This window comes from Bos indicus x Bos taurus, chromosome 8 (assembly GCF_003369695.1).
Source record: "Bos indicus x Bos taurus breed Angus x Brahman F1 hybrid chromosome 8, Bos_hybrid_MaternalHap_v2.0, whole genome shotgun sequence".
Lineage (NCBI taxonomy): Eukaryota > Metazoa > Chordata > Mammalia > Artiodactyla > Bovidae > Bos > Bos indicus x Bos taurus.
The window spans coordinates 74,347,658-74,368,255 of NC_040083.1; the positions used below are offsets into that span (position 1 = coordinate 74,347,658).

The following is a 20,598-nucleotide window of genomic DNA, read 5'->3' on the forward strand; positions in this document are numbered from 1 at the left end:
CTCAGTCATTACAACATAACCATTTTCCCATGTTGTTTTAATAAACATAAGTTTTATGTCTATAACCTTCCAGTCTCAAGAAATTTAAGCATTCCCAATGTAAGTTCATTTCTCGATTTCCTTTGGGGTTTTTCATTAACATGAATCATAATGTCAGCATTCAAAATCTTCCACTTTCTGAAGAATTAGCCAACATGCATTGAGCCTATAGTATGTTTAGGACATAATACAAAGCATTTGTACCCCCAAAATCCCCTCATTTAATCTCTACAACCTGAGGTAGGTACCCTAAATCCTCATTTAGATGAGGGAGCAGAGGCTCGAAGGCTCAGTAGCTCATAAATCATACAGTTGGGACTTGGGTGTAGGAATCTGGATTTCTGGTTCCAGCTGCTATCTCTTTACCAAAGATGCCTCCAGCTTATAAAATTTGCGGGTACAGCTTACCTGGGCTCCCATGCACACACTCAATCATCACATTATGTGGGTAGGAGGGCTCAAGGGAAGAAGGAATGGGCTCCTGAACTAGGGCTCCTTGTCAATAGAATGGCTACCCATGCTGAGATAGCTGCCCATGCCTGAGCCAAGACCTAGAACAGGCTTAAGGGCAATGTCAAAGGTAAGAGTTCCAGGATACACAAACAACAAAAAGAAAAATAAACCAGACCCCAAAATGAAAACTTCTGTGCTTCAAAGGACACCTTCCAGAAAGTGAAAATACAGAGTGGTAGAAAATGTTTGGCAATCATGTACTGGATGAGGGACTTGTGTCTAGAATGTATGAAGAACTCTCGCAACTAGATAGTAAAAACAATAACAACCAAAAAAGATTTTAAAATGGGCAAAGGATCTGAAGTCAGCTCTCCTAAGAAGGTAAACAAATGGTCAATAAGCACCTGAAAAGAGGCTCCATACCATGAATCATTAGGGAAATCCAAGTCAAAACTACAATGAGATACGACCTCACATGTACTAGGATGCCCAAGTTAAAAGACGGACAGTAACAAGTGTTAACGAGGATATGGACCAACTGGAACCTCCCTACATTATAAGACTATACAAAGTGCGGCCACACTGGAAAATGGCCTGGCAGTCCCTCAAAAGGTTAAACGAGAGTCAGGACATGATCCAGCAAGTCTGCACCTACTTACCTATCCACAAGAACAAAAAACATATGTCCACACAAAATCTTGCACACAAATATTTACAGCAGCATTATTCATAATGGCAAAAAGTGAAAACAATCAAAATGTTTTCACCAACTAAAGAGTTGGTAAGTAAAATGCAGTATATATCCATATAATAGGTTATCCAATGATAAAAACAAAAACATTGAATACATGCTACAAGGTGAATGAAACTTTTTGCTTATGAGAACACTGAAAGGAAAATGTCAAAAAAAAAAAAAAGGTATACTTTGGCTCAAACACTTTATTTTGGTAAAAAGGGGCCTAGGCAATCCACAATATCCTGTAAAAATAAAACAAAGCCCTTCCAACACCTAAGATGGAAAGGAAAAAACATTTTTAAAAGTTTACAACAACTAACAAAATAGTTTCAGGTCAAGATTTATTAGGTAGTGATTTGCATTTAACAGGCCAGATAAATACTTTATGGTACAAAGTGCACACTGGACTCAGATGTGTTGGGTCCAAAGTGCCTTGAGCTTTGCTGAATCTGAGCATCTTTAGAGGGGCCATTCAGCTCACATCCACTCCTTTGCCAACATCCTCACCCCTCTCTTGCATCTGGTCCCCTTGACTCAGTGGTATATCCTACCACTCCCTCCCCTGGCCACCAATGATGGACACATCACACTTATAACCAATTTTTAGTTTTGAATCATCATTTCTGTTTAAAATGTCCATTTCGGTGAACCAGGAGACACAAGCAGGAGAAAGTTTGTGAGTCTTCGGTAAAAACACCTCCATTAAAACATTGCTCCTACAGGGAGACATTCCCTGTCCCAGGACACAAGTGAGGAGGTGACAATTAAAAATCCTCCACAGGCACATGAAGATGAAAAGGTAAGGCAGGAGTCTGGAGGCAAGGCAGAGGGAGAAGAAATCAGGATGAAGATGTAAAAGGCAGCAGAACAAGAATGAGCAGGCTGAGGTCAGCAGAGACCAGAGCCCCGGAGCCCCTCCTCATTCCTGATACCAACACCCCCCTCCCTGGACAGAATCGCCTCCCTTCCCTCCTAACACAAAGGGGCCCTCTTCTCCTCCTTCTGTACCTCTGTGAGAGGAACCAGAGAAAGGTCCTCCACACAACTGCAGCGCATCCATCACCTTCCAGATCTACCATCTCATTTGCAGATGAGGAAAGTGAAATTCATGCTATTTAAATTGTGTTTTTTAAAGTGCTCTGGAAACTCTGTTCAAGAGGAAATTGTGCAAGAAGTCTTAATCTATAAGTTAGAGCCGATTGGATGGGCAGCCTTGTCCCCACCCCCACCCTGAAGGGCTCCACCAAGGCCCACAGAGCAGCCTTAAATACCAGTATAAAGTGACAGACAAGCCAGGGCATGGGTCCTGCCCAAAGCCACGGCAATGGTGCTAGAATAACCATATTTTCTTCTTTTCTGAATTCCTGCCACTCTGGCTCCTGGGGCCACTCTGGCTCCTGGAGCCTCCCTGGCCAGCAAGTTCCTGCAGACAGCAAACAACCCCCCTGTGAGTGTGCCTTTTGAATGCAGTCAATCTTTTACATGCAAAACAGTACCCCAACCACCTCCTGTGCCAGGCTCTCACCGGGATCCACTCCAAGCCAATAATCCCCTGTGCTAATCAATCCACAGGCTTCCCAGGTGGCTCAGCGGTAAAGAAGCCGCCTGTCAATGCAGGAGATGAGGGTTCAATCCCTGTATCAGGAAGATTTCATGGAATAGAAAATGGTAACCCACTCCAGGATTCTTGAATGAAAAATTGCACGGACAGAGGAGTCTGGTGGGTACAGCCCATAGAGTCACAAAGAGTAAGACATGACTGAGCATGCACACATGCACAATCAACCCACATCCAGGTTTCAGGACAACTAGGGGCAGCCACTATGCCCCAGAACCTGTGAAAAGTACTCAGACTTGCCGATCATAAACCCACTCACCCGGTACCCTGCCTCCTCTGTTCCTTTCCATGAAAAGCACGCCCCTTGCCTCCTAAGGACTCTGGTGCTTCCCCTGGTGCCCCCCTCCCCACGCCACCCCCAGCGCAGCACCCCTTCTCCTAGGAACTGTAAGTAACAAACTCTTTTCAACAGCAGTCCCCTCCCATCTGCTGGCCTCACAACACTTGAAAAATGATTTTAAAACAAAAACCTACATTTTTTAAACAGACCCACTCTAGAAACAAACATTATCCCCAGAAATCTTAGAATCTGGATCAGGAAATTCACATCCAGAGGATGCCACAACTTTGGAAAAAGCCTGACCCAGGAGGTGTCTCCTGGCTGACTTTCAAAGTGGGGGAGAAAAGGGACCAAAAAAAAGGGGGGAAAGGCCCGTGGCCTGGAGCCACAGAAAATGACAGGGGAGGTCAGTGGGAAGATCCTGGTAAGAAGGCAGGCGGTAGAGAGGTACCAAGGCAAGCGTGGCTTTGGGAAGCGACAGGAAGGAAATGGGACCGATTGCTGGATGCAAGCGGAGTCCAGCGGGCCGAAGGGTCCTCAGCTGTCCAGCTCCTCCTTGATGGTGATGCGCAGCGGGCAAATGCGCAGTGGTTCTGGGGACCCGTCACCCCGCGAGCCGCCCAGGTAGAAGTAAGGCCGCACCTCCCCGAAGCGGGCGTGGAAGGTGTACAGGTGGCAGCGGCGCTCAGCGTCATAGAAGGACAGCTCGCCCTCCTCGCACTCCAGCTCCACGCGCAGGCGGCGCGGGATGGCGGGGACCAGGGGCGACGCGGCGGGATCCGAGGTCACGCAGTGGTCGCCGTCCACGCCCTGCGTGCGGCCCACATACCAGAAGCCCGAGCGCGTGTCATGGTAGCAGCTGTGCGCGTGGCCCTCGGTGCCCGCATCCTGTCGCGTCCGCACCACCCCTACGCGCCAGCTGGCCAGTGCCCCCAGGTCCACCTCCCAGGCGTGTGAGCCCTGGGACAGGATGCAGGAGCCCAGCAGGCAGGGCGCCGACGAGAAGCGCTCCGGGTTCTCCACCTGCACCCGGTAGCCGTGGTTGGTGACGCTGGTGAGGTCGTCGGACACAGAGAGCCAGCCAGCCGCGGTGTTGGGATCAAGGCTGAAAGGCACTGGGTGCGGAGAGAAGACAGTGGGGAAATCAGACCAGCCTGTGGCCTCGGGTCCCCCTAAACTGACCCACTGTGTTCCACCTGGCCCAGTGAACAAAGGGGGCTGCCCTGGGCTGGGGGTCTCGCTATGGGTTGAAATGTGCCCTGCACAGCCTGGATGGGAGGGGAGTTGGGGGGAGAATGGATACATGCATATGTATGGCTGAGTCCCTTCACTGTTCACCTGAAACTATCACAACATTGTTACTCGGCTACACCCCAATACAAAAGAAAGTTCAAAAAACCCCATAAAACGTGCCCATAAAAAGGTATGTTGAAGTCTTAACCCCAGCACCTCAGGAGGTGACCTTATTTGAGAATGAAGTTCTTGCAGATGTTAACAATTTAAGATGAGATCAGATGGGAAGAGAAGGGGCCCTTGATCCATTATAACTGCTGTCCTTATGAAAAAGGAGAAAACCAGTCACCTGAGGGGAAAAGCCCTCTGATGATGGAGGCATAGGTCGCAGTGCTGCAACTGCCTGCGCAGAGCTCACCAGAAAATACCAAAATTTAGGAAGAAGCGAAGAAGGATCCTCCCCTACAGGTTTCAGAGGCAGTGTGGCCCTGCAGACACCTTGGCTTTAAACTCCTAGCCTCTGGAACCATGAGAAGAAAATTCTGTCATTTTAAAGCATCCAGACTTCAGTCTTTTGTGAGGATAGCCAAAGGAAGCCAGTGAACCTCACAAGATGCCTGTACCACCTTAGAAAAGCATGTGACATGCCCCTGGTCACTGACATTTCTCCCCATAAAATCACGTCTCAGTTTGGGATGCTACTTCAAAAGTATCAGAGATGGGGTGGCTTAAACAACAGGACAATATTTCTCATGGTTCAGCTTCTGGAATTCTGAGACCAGGGATCCAGCATGCTTACATTCTGCTGAGGGCCCTCTTTTTGGTTTACAGATGGCTGCCTTCTTACTGTGTCCTCATAAGGCAGAGGGAGAGACAGAAAAGAAGCCAGCTCTCTGGTGTCTCTTCTTAAAAGGGCACTAATCTGATCATCAGAGGGCCCCATCCACATGACCTCTTCTAACTATGATCACCTCCCAAAGGCCTTGCTTTCAAATTCCATCACATGGAGGTTCAGCCTTCAACATATGAATTTGGTCAGGGACACATTCAGTCCACAGCGACTTGCATGGGCTACAATCACCTTGGGAGAGGCAGCCCTAAACTGAGGAGCTCTTCTCTTTCATTATATATATAATATGGTTCTGAAGAAAAAGGGAAGTCAGCTGCTCTTTCCGGAGAGGTGGCCAAGTGTCAGGACCCAAAATAGGAAAGCGCTCTGTCAGAAATGGTTTGAGCAGCAGGACATGGCAGCGGAGCAGGGCACAGGGACCTGCGTGAAAGAGGCTGGAAAGGTGACTAGTGCAGGGAGGTGGTGCAGGTCTTATGGGGTGGGAAGCGGGAAGGAGTTCGTTCAGCTGGCCCTCTGCCCAGCATGACCTCCCCCAGCCTCTTACACCTGCCTGGGGCCCCCACTCACCAGATTCAACACACATAACCATCTTCCTCCAGACGCGGTACTTTAGGGAGTCCAGGTATTTGCAGACGTCGATGAGCATGCCGGGCTGGATGGGCTCCGGCTCCATCGTGCAGAAGAGGCTAGGAAAGGAGAAGTGGGCTTTGCGGGGCAGGGCCAGGGGCAGGCGTTCTGGGCCTAACTGAGTCAGCTGGAAACAGGATCCCTTGCCTCAGGCCTGCATTCCCTGGCTGCCTTATTCAAGACAAACCTACACTGGGCTCTGATGGGAGATGAGCCAGGAATCAACTGGGCGGCTCATATTCTTCAGGACTCAGTACTAGAGCCCTTCCTGCCCTTGCCGGGATAAATATAAACAGGAGGTTCTCAGACATGGTTTAATTTCATGTGAGCAGAAATGATACATACACATCAGTTCATAGGATGTCTGAGTTGGAAGGCACCTTAGGGGCCCTCTAGTCCCACGTTTTGAAAGTGGCAGTGGCCTTTGCTTGAACACCTCCAGTGACAGGGAACTCACTACCACCCAAAGCATTCTCTTCCATCTTTGTACAGCTCTGACTGGGACACAATTATTCCCTATTCATCTCTGTGACCCCAACAACCATCAACACAAACTAATATGTCCTGAGACTCTCAGAGGGAGGGGGCTGACCAAAGGAGAAGGTTAAACGTTGGGCTGACCGTCAGAGAACTACGAGCCCCATGAAGGATGACAATCTCTCCCCACATAGTAGATGGTCACGCTCCACCCTCAGGAAGACAACACCGCACCAGTGCAAACTGGAAGTCCGTGTATTGAAAGAGGGCTCTCCACTTGGCCGATCCCACTGCTGCCTCTATACTGCACCAGCTGGCCTCACCACCTGCCTGGCCCGGGAGCCACCTGAGGTTGCACCCCTGGTATTTCTGCCTATGCTTCCCCTCCCCCTACCAGACTTGGCAACTTACCGGCGTTTTCGGCTCTTGTGTTTCTGGAAAAAAAAAAACAAACAGATACACAAACACAGACACAGAGAAAACATAAATCTCTGACCTCAAAAGGAGTCATACATCCCATGTTCATGGATCAGACATTTAATATTATTAAATTAATAATAATATTAAGGTTAATATTGCTATAATTAAATTATTAATAATATTGTTAAGATGGCAATACCACCTCAAAAATAAATACTTTAAAATAATAAATAAATAAATATTTTAAAAAACAATATAGCCAGGGCTGCTGATCTCAGGGTCCCCGCTGGCCCCTGAAATCTGGCCCCTGTCACTAGATCTGGACGCTGCACTCCTCACCATGAGAAAGGAAACGTCATCCTCCTTCATCTCCATCTGCAGCCGCTCAATCTCATGGGCCAAGGCCTCCGTGTCCTCCGTCAGCCGCTTCATCTTCTCCTCCGCCAGGTGCTGCTTCTGCCTTGCCTCATTGGCCATGGCATCCAGGATGGCCTGCTCCTCCACGCGCAGGAACTCGCGGAGCTTGTCAAATTCCTGCTGGATCCGTGCTTCCAGCCAGGCTGCCTCCACCTGCAGCACAGGGTGGGGCCGGGTGGGGCAGAGGAGGGGCGGAACCTCAGCCGTCACCCAGCGGGTGGCCCCCAGATGTTTAGCAAAGGAACTCCATTTTTAAAAAAAAGAAATCACGTGCAGAACCTCCAAAGATAAAATATGGATGCAGCTTTCTTAGCACATATTTGTAAGTTTAAATAAGTCAAACAGCATAGGGACTTCCCTGGTGGTCCAGTGGTTGAGAATCCCCCTTTCAGTGCGTGGGACGTAGATCCCATATGGCTCGGGGCAACTAAGTGGTCCTCCAAAAGGAAAACCCCGGAGCGCGGCCAAAAATTTTTGTAAAAAAGACATGTTTTAAATTAAAAAGTCAAACAGCATAATGAGATTGTTTAGATCAATGAATAAAACAAAATCAGTGCTTATAGAGGACAACTGTAATTCTATAAATTCCTCAATAATATTTTGTACTTGCATAGGTTGTACGATAGTGAGGGAAACTCTGAATCACACAAGTGAACTGTTGCAAATAGCAACGATTTTTAAAAATCACTCACCTTCCAATACTAGGACTTCAAATTTGATAGATTTGATAGATGCTTAAAAAATAGTAGAAAGTATTTATTTTAAAACTGAATCAGTAACATGCTAATATGACAAAATGATTCACTGAACAGGAGGAAATGACCAGAAAGGGAGGGAAATGATTTATTGAAAGGGCTTCCCAGATGACACAGTGGTAAGGAATCTGATCCCTAGGTCAGGAATATCCCCTGAAGGAGGAAATGGAACCCTACACCAGTATTCTTGCCTGGAAAATCCCACTGACAGGGGAGCTTGGAGGGCTACAGTCATGGGGTCACAAAGAGTTGGACATGACTGAGCACGCATGCACAATTTATTGAAAAAGGGCAAACCAGGAAAAATATTTCCAATATATATGAGATTGTTATTCTTCATATACAAAGTGCTCTTAAGTCTCTACAAGAAGACAAGACAAACATCCCAAGAAAAAGAATGTGAACATTCACAGGAAAAATACAGATAGCTGTTATTCTTATGAAAGAAGCACACACTTTGTTTGACTTACTTTAATAACCAAAGAAAAGCGTAGGAGGAGAGACGGCATTGTTGAAATATCAGGTAAAAAGACTGACAAGGTACAGTGGAAGAGAGTGAAATTTGGGAAGCTTCTTATCACACAGGGGGATAAAAAACAGAGTGGACAGGAAAAGCCAGCCAGTGCAAAGTCAGCTCCAGCCAGCCTCACACTGGCCATGGAGCCTCTCAATAAAGGAGAAGACACATTTTCAACTCTCATTCACCAGGATGGACTGAATTGAGAGGAAAAGCATTAGTCAAACCAGTATCCTGGACTCTCCACAACTGACTGACTACATGAGAATTCTACAGCAGCTGGGATGGACAGACAAGGGCTGTCACTTGGACATATGGACACAACCCAGGTATCCCCAATGCATCCCACATCAGGCCAGATGGCACTGGCCAAGCCTTGGGGTAGATGAAGCGGGGGGGCATGGGGGTTGGATGAGGGCCCTTGAGGCCATGGTGAGGAGCTTGAACTAGACAGTTTGAAGCAGAGGAGTGACGCAACCAATCTATTTTATTTACAAGATCAGTCCACTGCAAGGAGTGTGGACTGCATACAAGAGCAAAAGCATGGGGCCCAGGTAGGAGGGCAGGCAGAGGCGATGGGGACCTGGAACAGATGCTGGGAGTGGAGAGGGAACATCAATGGACAGGTGCATTCTGGAGACAGTGGATGTGAGGTGTGAGAATGGGGGTGTTGCTGGTTTGAGCACCCCAGCAGGTGGTGCAGCATGGCACCTGTTATCAGTCTGAGTTCACAGGCACACGGGGCTGCAGAAGCTGCTTGGTGGTTGCTGGCATGGCCACGCCCAGGTGTTTAAAGATGCCATGAAGTCACAATCAGCATCCAAGGGCAAGGCTGTGCTCGCCAGCAAGGCTGGTGAAGGCTGACCCTGTAGCAGCAGCCATGGCCAGGGCCAGCCCACCCACACCTCTGCCCCACGGTAGTCCAAGTGTGCCCATCTGCACCCTCAGCCCCAGTGCTCACTCACCTGATTGTGCTTGGCGATGGCCTCGTAGGAGCGCTGCATTGCCCAGAAGGCCTTGGCTTTCTCCCGCAGCGCATGCTCCATGTTCCTGCACTTGGCCTGCCAAGAGGGACCAGAAGGAGGTGGGTTAGGGGCAGAGGCCGGGCAGGGACGCAGCATGCCACATCACAGCTGGAGGTGCACTTCACTGTGGGTACCACTCGACCATTATTTACTGAACCCAGTCCAGCCACATGCTGAGGGACACAGTGGGGAAAGCATAGCTCTGACCCTGCACCTGATGGTGTACAGCACAAAGGGCCACCGATACCCTCTAACCCAGCACCTTTGTTTATACCCGAAACAGATAGGAAACAGCTGAGGAGGTAAAGGGACTAGTTTCCATGCTGGTCACAGGACAGAACAGAAGGACATCCTGCTAAGCCTAAAGCCGGTGCAGGCGGAGGAGTGAACCCGAGCTGGGGGGTCAACAATGTGCTCACAGGCCCCCTTCACAACTTCGTGAACTGGACTGGTTTACAGTCATGAAAGAACAGGTCTGATTACGAGGTTAACCCAGTTCTTCCCACAGGACCTTGTCTAAACCATAGTCATCCTGGGTTGGTTCTAGGATCCCCACAGATACTGAAATCCCAGGATGCTCAAGTCCCTTATGTAAAAATGCTTCAGTACTAGTATAAAAGTCTGTGTAAGTAGTTGTAAGTACAATGTAAATGCTGTGTAGATAGTTAACAGAGTGGTAAATTTAAGCTGTGTTTTTAGTCCCTAAAGCCTCATCCCCACCTGGGCCTGGTTTAGATGACAAGATTCTGGACTTTGAGCTAACGTCGTAATGGGACAAGATGACTGGGGATCCTAGGAGGGAGTGAGCATGCTCTGCAGGTGGGAGGGACATCAATCACTGAGGCCAGACTGGAGGAAACAGCCTTGGAAATGGCCCTATGGATCCCCACTTCCCAGTACTGCACTGCTGAAAGCCCCTCCCTGAGGGCTGGATCTACAAAAGACATGCTTCTAATCAAGAGAATGTGGCAAAAGTGACGGGAGATGAGCTGAGGTGACAAAAAGCCTACACTGACCCTTTCTCACCCTCTTTTGCTCCCTCACTCTAGATGGAAGTGACCCAACCAACAGAGCAGCCCAGGGGGCTAGGAAGTAAGGGTGTCCGACCAACAGCCCATGAAGACCTGAATCCTGCTGCCAACCACACAAGTGAGCCTGAGCAGGGATCCTGGCCTCCTCAGGCTTTCCGATGAGACTGCAGCCCCGGTTCACACTGCCGCACCATTGAGACCCTGAGGCAGAAACACCCATCCAGTCATGCCAGATTCCTGACCCACAGATACCATGAGATAGTAGACACTTTTGTCTGAGGCCACTATGTTTGGGGGAGTTTGTCACACAGCAGTAGATAACTAGCCCATGTGTCCGACTCCACAGTCTATTCTTTTAACCACACTTCTACAGAAAATAAACAGTGATTTCCTTTACTGCAGGTTTAGTTTTCTTTTCAATTCGTTCTGGTCATCCTTATGTCACAAAGAGTCGGACACGACTGAGCAACTAACACTTTAACTTTTACATATGGAAAGCTACTTAGCAATAAATAAGGAACAAATTACTGATACATATACAGACGCATTTTCTGTGATAATGGTTTCAGTGATAATCACAGAAAATTAGCCAATCTGATTACACAGACCACAGCCCTGTCTAACTCAATGAAACTAAGCCATGCCATGTGGGGCCACCCAAGACGGACGGGTCACGGTGGAGAGGTCTGACAGAATGTGGTCCACTGGAGAATGGAATGGCAAACCACTTCAGTATTCTTGCCTTGAGAACCCCATGAACAGTATGAAAAGGCAAAATGATAGGATACTGAAAGAGGAACTCCCCGGGTCGGTAAGTGCCCAATATGCTACTGGAGATCAATGAAGAAATAACTCCAGAAAGAATGAAGGGATGGAGCCAAAGCAAAAACCATACTCAGTTGTGGATGTGACTGGTGATAGAAGCAAGGTCCAATGCTGTAAAGAGCAATATTGCATAGGAACCTGGAATGTCAGGTCCATGAATTAAGGTAAATTGGAAGTGGTCAAACAGGAGATGGCAAGAGTAAACGTCGACATTCTAGGAATCAGTGAACTAAAATGGACTGGAATGGGTGAATTTGACTCAGATAACCATTATATCTACTACTGTGGGCAGGAATCCCTTAGAAGAAATGGAGTAGCCATCATGGTCAACAAAAGAATCCAAAAAGCAGTACTCAGATGCAATCTCAAAAACAACAGATTGATTTCTGTTTGTTTCCAAGGCAAACCATTCCATATCACAGTAATCCAAGCCTATGACCCAACCAGTAACACTGAAGAAGCTGAAGTTGAGTGGTTCTATGAAGACCTACAAGACCTTTTAGAACTAACACCCAAAAAAGATGTCCTTTTCATTATAGGGGACTGGAATGCAAAAGTAGGAAGTCAAGAAACACCTGGAGTAACAGGCAAATTTGACCTTGGAATACAGAATGAAGCAGGGCAAAGGCTAATAGAGTCTTGCCAAGAGAATGCACTGATCATAGCAAACACCCTCTTCCAACACAAGAGAGGACTCTACACATGGACATCACCACATGGTCAACACCGAAATCAGATTTATTATATTCTTTGCAGCCAAAGATGGAGAAGCTCTACACAGTCAGTAAAAACAAGACCGGGAGCTGACTGTGGCTCAGATCATGAACTCCTTATTGCCAAATTCAGACTGAAATTGAAGAAAGTAGGGAAAACCACTAGACCATTCAGGTATGACCTCAATCAAATCCCTTATGATTATACAGTGGAAGTGAGAAATAGATTTAAGGGACTAGATCTGATAGACAGAGTGCCTGATGAACTATGGATGGAGGTTCATGACATTGTACAGGAGACAGAATCAAGACCATCCCCATGGAAAAGAAATGCAAAAAAGCAAAATGGCGGTCTGAGGAGGCCTTACAAATATCTGTGAAAAGAAGAGAAGCGAAAAGCAAAGGAGAAAAGGAAAGATATTCCCATTTGAATGCAAAGTTCCAAAGAATAGCAAGCGGAGCTATGAAAGCCTTCCTCAGTGATCAGTGCAAAGAAATAGAGGAAAACAATAGAGTGAGAAAGACTAGAGATCTCTTCAAGAAAATTAGAGATACCAAGGGAACACTTCATGCAAAGATGGGCTTGATAAAGGACAGAAATGGTATGGACCTAATAGAAGCAGAAGATATTAAGAAGAGGTGGCAAGAATACACAGAAGAACTGTACAAAAAAGATCTTCACAACCGAGATAATCATGATGGTATGATCACTCACCTAGAGCCAGACATCCTGGAATGTGAAGTCAAGTGGACCTTAGAAAGCATCACTACAAACAAAGCTAGTGGAGGTGAAGGAATTCCAGTGGAGCTATTTCAAATCCTGAAAGATGACGCTGTGAAAATGCTGCACTCAACATGCCAGCAAATTTAGAAAACTCAGCAGTGGCCACAGGACTGGAAAAAGTCAGTTTTCATTCCAGTCCCAAAGACAGACAATGCCAAAGAATGCTCAAACTACCACACAACTGCACTCATCTCACACGCTAGCAAAGTAATGCTCAAAATTCTCCAAGCCAGGCTTCAACAATACATGAACCATGAACTTCCAGATGTTCAAGCTGGTTTTAGAAAAGGCAGAGGAACCAGAGATCAAATTGCCAACATCCACTGGATCATCAAAAAACCAAGAGAGTTCCAGAAAAATATCTATTTCTGCTTTATTGACTATGCCAAAGCCTTTGACTGTGTGGATACAATAAACTGTGGAAAATTCTGAAAGAGATGGGAATACCAGACCACCTGACCTGCCTCTTGAGAAACCTATATGCAGGTCAGGAAGCAACAGTTAGAACTGGACATGGAACAACAGACTGGTTCCAAATAGGAAAAGGAGTACATCAAGGCTGTATATTGTCACCCTGCTTATTTAACTTATATGCAGAGTACATCATGAGAAACTCTGGGCTGGATGAAGCACAAGCTGGAATCAAGATTGCCGGAGAAATATCAATAACCTCAGATACGCAGATGACACCACCCTTATGGCAGAAAGTGAAAAGGAACTAAAAAGCCTCTTGATGAAAGTGAAAGTGGAGAGAGAAAAAGTTGGCTTAAAGCTCAACATTCAGAAAACTAAGATCATGGTATCTGGTCCCATCACTTCATGAGAAATAGATGGGGAAACAGTGGAAACAGTGTCAGACTTTATTTTTGGGGGCTCCCAAATCACTGCAGATGATGACTGCAGCCATGAAATTAAAAGACGCTTACTCCTTGGAAGGAAAGTTATGACCAACCTAGATAGCATGCTAAAAAGCAGAGACATTACTTTGCCAACAAAGGTCTGTCTAGTCAAGGCTATGGTTTTTCCAATGGTCATGTATGGACGTTGAGAGTTGGACTGTGAAGAAAGCTGAGCTCCAAAGAATTGATGCTTTTGAACTGTGGTGTTGGAGAAGACTCTTGAGAGTCCCTTGGACTGCAAGGAGATCCAACCAGTCCATCCTAAAGGAGACCAGTCCTGGGTGTTCATTGGAAGGACTGATGCTGAAGGTGAAACTCCAATACTTTAGCCACCTCATGCGAAGAGCTGACTCATTGGAAAAGACCCTGATAATGGGAGGGATTGGGGGCGGGAGGAGAAGGCGACGACAGAGGATGAGATAGCTGGACGGCATCACCGACTCGATGGACATGAGTTTGAGTGAACTCCGGGAGTTGGTGATGGACAGGGAGGCCTGGCGTGCTGCGATTCATGGGGTCGCAAAGAGTCGGACACAACTGAGCAACTGAACTGACTGATACATAGACCAGTCAAAAAGTACATGTATATATTATTTTGCAGGTAAGTACATACAGTTTCATCCCATTTATGTGAAGATCAAGATCAGCAACACTAATCCAAGGTGACAAATCAAAATTAGTGCTCCTTGGTTTTAAGAAATGCCTCCCTCCCCTGAGGTCATAAAGATAATCTTCTACAGTATTTAAAGCTTTACAGCATGTCCTTTCGCATAGACTGCTGCTTCTATATGATCCCCACCTGCTTCAGGCAAGCTATCCCAACATGGCCTTGAAAACTCGACTTGGGCCCCTACCCCACTTGCTCTAGAACCCTGCTTTGATTTCCCCAGTGTAGTTTAGTTGCCCCTCCATGGACACCTTTACTTCATACCCAGCATCATTGTCTCACATTCCTGGAAAGGCTGCAGGCTTCCTGGGGGTAGGTCCTCATGCCTGGTTCTCTCACCAAGCACACTGATGCTCCATAAATTGCAGACAATGAAGGCTTGCTCTGCAAAGGCAGAGGCTTTCATCCACTGCTCCCTGGTGGCTCAGGTGGTAAAGAATCTGCTTGCCAACGCAGGAAATGGCTCCAGAAGATGCCCTGGAGGAGGAAATGGCAACCCACTCCAGTATTCTTGCCTGGAGAATCCCATGGTCAGAGGAGCCTGGTGGGCTATAGTCCATGGGGTCGAAAAAGAGTCGGGCATGCCTGAGCGACTGAGGATGTATGCACGTATTCGATTATGCCCACCTGACTCCAAGAAGACAGGGGATCAGCCTGGCACAGAGCAGGCACTCAGTCCATACCTGTTGGCCCACTGATGGGGGCCCTCATCCACACAAGCCTCGAAGAACCCAAACACAGAGGCAGCTGCCCTCACAGCTCCCAGAAAAGTGGGCTGGTAGGGAAGATCTTAGCCCGACACCAGAGAAGGGTCTATCAATGTCACTCACCGGAGTAAGAGATGAGCAAGGCCCCAGGTGAACTCTATAGTAACTGCTCTGGCTTTGGACAAGTTACTTAACCTCTCTGAGACTCAGTATTACTGTCTGTAAAATGGAGAGAATAGTACCCAGGTGTAGTAAGCTGAATACCAGCGCCTCCAGAGATGTGTGCTCAGTTGCATCCAATTCTTTGCAACCCATGGACTGTAGCCCACCAGGCTCCTCTTTCCATGGGATTCTCCAGTCAAGAATACTGCAGTGAAACTGGGTTGCTATACCCTCCTCCAAAGATGCCCTCATCCTAATTCTGGGATGTATTACCTCATGTGGCAAAAGGGATTTTGTAGATGTGATTAACATATGGACTTTAAGACAGGGAGATCATCCTGGATTGTCCACAGGGGCTCCCTGAAATCATGAGGGTCTTTCCAAGAGGGAGTCAGAGAAGACAAGGAGACAACAGAAGCAGAGGCTGGAATGATGTACTTCAGGATGATGGAGGAAAGGGCCTCCAAAAGTTGGACAAGACAATGAAAGAAACCCTATTCTGGCCTCCAAAAGGCACAGAGTCCTGCCAACACCTTGATGTTTGGACTTCTGACCTCCAGGACTGTGGGATAACAAATCTGTGCTGTGTTCAACCACAGTTTGTGGCAATTTATGACAACAGCAACTGGAAACTAATATACAACCTCATAGAGTTTTTGTGAGGATTAAATGTGTTGACAGAAACACTTATGAGTACCTGGTACATAGTAAGTGCTCAAAAAGTATAGGCTGCAGACTTCCCTGGTGGCTCAGTGTAAGAATCTCCCTGCCAGTGCAGGGGACACAGGTTCAGTCCCTGGTCTGGGAAGATCCCACACGCTGCGGAACAACGAAGTGTGGGCAACTGAGCTTATGTGCTGTGACTATAGAGTAGCCCCTACTTGCCACAACTAGAGAAAACCTGCATACAGCAACGAAGACTCACCACAGACAAAAATAAACACATAATTTTTTTTAAAAAGGATGTTGTCTGGTATGATTGCTATTTTTGCTGGAGTTCCTCAAAGTAGTCTCCAACACACAAATCAAATTACCAAACCCCTATGTAAAAGCTTTTTGGGCTCCCCATTGGCCCCTTCTCACCTCTCCTGCCTTCCCATGCTACTCTCCCCACACCTCCACCTACTCCAATCATCCAGAACTACAACTTGACTCTCTGCTGGCTGACTTCCCCCAGCTCCACAGGGCAAGGGCTCTGGTTTACTGATCTCTGCAGCCTCAGCACCCAGGACAGCCCTGGCGCACAACTGTCTAATACAAGTGATGCCAGTTGGCACCAGGCTAAGCACACTCCTCAGATCTTTGGGACTGGACTCCTTGGCCCCTCAGACACTGTCCTGAGTGCCCACTGCTCTGATGGCATCCTTCCTCTGCTTAAAACATTCCCACTACTCCCCAGTCTTTTTTGGGGTTTTTTGAGATTTTTTTGTTTTGATGTGGATCATTTTTAAAGTCTTTACTGAATTTGTTAAAATGTTGCTTCTGCTCTATGTTTTGAGGTGTTTTTTTTTTGGACTCGAGGCATGTGGGATCTTGTCTCCCCAACCAGAGATCAAACTCGCACCCCCTGCAATGGAAGGTGAAGTCTTAACCATGGGACCACCAGGGAAGTCCTCTCCCTACAGTCTTCAGGATAAAGGACAAGCCTGGGACCTCCTGGCTCCTTCTACATCTCCATCCTCATTCTTTCTCACCCTGAAATTCTCTAGGTACCTGGAAAATCTGGCCTCCCTCCTCTGGACCCTTACACACGCCACTGCCTGAAATATCTTCCCTGACCCCTTTCACCTGGCTAACACCTTCTTATTCCCTGGGTCTTTGCTTAAAGCTCCTTGAAGGTATGAATTACTGCTCAGCTCCTCTTCTGCAGTATCCCAGGGCCTAGCAGTATAAGACATCTGTTGAATAAACAGTAACAGGTCATTAGACCATATGTACTCCCTGGTACCTGGCTCACTGATCTTGAATCCTGGCTTAGCCCAGACCTGGAGGTTCTGCCTTAGTGTTCTTGGCCTTGACCCCCACCCACCTTCCTGATCTATATCTGCCAGCCCCACAGTGACTCATCACGACTTGATTCATGGTGTTTCCTTACCTCAACAACAGCCCCCAGGATGCCCAGAATGCCCACACTTATTAATACATTGGCTGTCTCAAATCAGGACATGGCAGTACTGCCAGGTGAAATAAGAAAAAGCATCGCTGTGGACCACTGTTCAAACACTCTTCAAATAAGCATGTTGATGACACTCTCCTTCACTTGAACTTTGCCAAAATGTAGTGGAACTGTCTACTTTCATTGTGAACTTCCCTGGTGGCTCAGTGGTAAAGAATCTGCCTGTCAATGCAGGAGACGTGGGTTCAATTCTAGGGTCAGGAAGACCCCCTGGAGAAGGAAATGGCAACCCACTCCAGTATTATTGCCTAGAAAATCCCATGGACAGAGGAGTCTGGTAAGGTACAGTTCATCTGGTCATAAAAGAGTCAGACACAGCTTAGTGACTAAACAACAACAAAGGCACTAAAACAGTATCTGAAGAATAGGCATTCTTACAGAATTATTTTCAACTTTTTGAAATAACTATTCATACACTCATCTTCAGACTAGCTAACCAGTGTTCTCCAAACTGTGGGTCTGACCTATGTATTAATTGGTATTAATAAGTGATAAAATAATGTTTTACAGCCTGTGAAATTTTTAAAATATAATGACAGAAAATGCCAGACTACAATAGAGATTTTCACAGAATTTTTGTTTCCACTGATACAGAACATGATACATACATGTGGCTTTCTGAGTCACAATGGAAAAACAAATATTTCTCACTGTGGGAAGCCTGGTGTGCTGCAGTCCATGGGGTCACAATCAGAAACGACCGAGCAACTGAACAACAACAATGGGCCAGCAAAGGTCAAAAATTCTGAAAACTCCTGGGCTAGCTAACCCTTATTTCCTGATCATTTTCCTTCCTATGCCAAAAACTTCACGTTAGTTTTCCCTTATAAGTTGCTCCTTTTCTTGTTGTTCAGTCACTCAGTCATGTCTAACTCTTTGGCACCCCATGGACTGCAGCACTCCAGGCTTCCCTGTCCTTCACCATCTCCTGGAGTTTGCTCAAACGCCTGTCCATTGAGTCGATGATGCCATCCAACCATCTAATCCTCTGTCGTCCCCTTTTCCTCCTCTGCTCAATCTTTTCCAGCATCAGGGTCTTTTCCAGTGGGTTGGCTTTCCACATCAGGTGGCCAAAATATTGGAGCTCCTTTATTTATAACCAGTGAAACTCCAGGCATGGGAGATGCTGAGAGAGTGATCCAGGATAAACTAGCTGGCCAGGGCCAGAGGCCTCCCCAGAGCTATCCGATAAATGGGGCCCAGGAAGTAGGTGAGGGATGTGGGGGAGACCTAAAAGCTCCATATCCTTGACCAGGACTTCGGGTGCTGCACCTCTGCCCTCTGTGTGCCAAGTTCCAGGGTTGTTGGGCTTACTCAACCTGTGCTTCTAAAATGGGCATGAGCCACATTCGCCTGGTAGAAAGGGTGCAGAGCCTCAGCCCTTCAGAGGTGGGCGGGCGGTCTTAAGAACATCTTGTAACCCCAATTCTCAGACTTCCTGTTGACAGTCTCTCCTCTATCTCAGACCCCCTGGGCGGTACTCGATGTAGGCTCTGTATGTGACCAGGGGAAGATGGGGTCCTGAGAAGGCACCAGCAAGCTGGCAGGGGCAAGAGGGACGGGACTGGGCACACCCAGCCCTGGCAGGCTGGAGTGCAGGAGCAGCGGGGTCAGGATGCTAGGTTCCGGTCCACGTGCGCGCTCGGCCAACTCCCGCCCGCAGGAACTCTTACCCGAAAGTCGTGGGCGGTGTCCTTCACCGGCTGCACGCGGTGTCCCTGGTGCCGGGGATCGGCCTGGCAAGAGCAGCACAGCAGTTCCTTGTCGTCGAGGCAGAAAAAGTTGAACTGGCCGCGGTGCAGGCGGCAGAGGCGCGGGGAGCGGTGGCCGGTCCAACGCGCGCCCTCGGCCTCCTCGCGCAGCAGCTTCTCCACCAGGTTGTTGAGGGTGTGGTTGGTGCGCAGGTCGGCGGGGGCCGCGCGGTCCTTGCACACCGGGCAGGTGGGCGCCACCTGAACTTCCCAGGAGCGGGTCACGCACCCGCGACAGAAGTTGTGGCCGCAGCGCAGAGTCACGGCATCGCGGAAGGGGTCATAGCAGACGGCGCACAGCAGCTCCTCTTTGAAGGAGCGGGAAGGTCCAGGGGACGCGGCGGGGCCCGGCTCCATAACCTTCCCGGCTCTTGAGCCGGTAACTTTCGCTCCAGTCCCTCCCACCCGCCTGACTGCTCTCCGGACCCTGGGAGAAGGGCCCAGCCTCTTCCGTTCGGAGCACTGAGCGACAGCGGCCCCGGCCAATTGCTCTGGGTGTGCTTAAGCGGCTCCGCCCCAGTTCCGGTCAGCTCGGGAAATCCCGGAAGCGTAGGGCGGAGCCCATCTGCTCTGCGGTCCGCGCGGTTTCTAGGCGTGCCCTACAAGTTTAGCCAAGAAGAAACTACCCATCCGTGCTGTAGGGCTTCCGTAGCATTGAAACCTACTTCCGATTTCAAATGGAAAATGAGCCACTTCCTTGTGATGTAGTCACATGTGTCGTCGTTCAGTCGTGTCCGACTCTTTGTGACCCCCATGGACTGTAGCCTACGAGGGTCTTCCGTCCATGGGATTTTCCAGGCAAGAGTACTGGAGTGGGTTGCCACTACTTCCTTAGTTCCCGGAAATCTCAGGCCCTCGAGGTGGGAGAAGCCAGAGCTCCTTACTTTGTGGTTCCTAGTGGAGTGTGATCTTGCAACGTCGTTAGCGTTTTCACCGCTTGAGTTTGCAGTGCCCCTTTGAAAGATCTATGCCCGCCCTTGAATTAGTTGTTTACTTATTTTGGCCTGTTTAGTTCCTGCCTGCTGGGGTAAGCAAGAAACAAGTGAGAGCAGGGGGGCAGTGGAAGACCTCTGAGAAGACCCAATTCTTGTCTTGTTTGGATAGGCGGACAAGTCACAATCTTTAACAAAATCTATTTCCTCCTGAGTGAAACAGAGATCAAAGACGTCTGCAAAGTTAGCTATGGAAACTACAGTCCAGGCTGAATTTTCCTGCCAGGTACAACAGGTCTGAGTCACTCAACTTGCCTCAGAATCATTTTATAGCATTCAGATGTAGGATTCCTTTCATTAATGGTTTCTGCTGGAAGACAGTTCTCCACCCCTATGGTGTTTCTGTATATTATCCAGAGACACTGCCATTTTGAACTGTCGTTTCAAGGATGTTTCTATGATGAAGAGCCTGGGAAGAGACAGACAATGTCTCCCTTCAGGCAG

At 48.0% G+C, this 20,598-nt stretch overlaps 1 protein-coding gene across 1 annotated transcript; it reads right to left on the bottom strand.

Annotated features, from left to right (window-relative positions):
• Positions 1 to 1,413: 1,413 nt before the first annotated feature.
• Positions 1,414 to 19,612, bottom strand: TRIM35 (tripartite motif containing 35). Its single transcript, XM_027549972.1, has 6 exons — positions 19,085 to 19,612; positions 9,388 to 9,483; positions 7,073 to 7,303; positions 6,725 to 6,747; positions 5,777 to 5,895; positions 1,414 to 4,241 (listed from the first exon to the last, which is right to left on the bottom strand). Exons 1-6 carry the CDS (start codon positions 19,517 to 19,519, stop codon positions 3,664 to 3,666), a joined length of 1,482 nt encoding a protein of 493 aa, XP_027405773.1. The 5' UTR covers positions 19,520 to 19,612; the 3' UTR covers positions 1,414 to 3,663.
• Between the last annotated feature and the right edge of the window lie 986 nt (positions 19,613 to 20,598).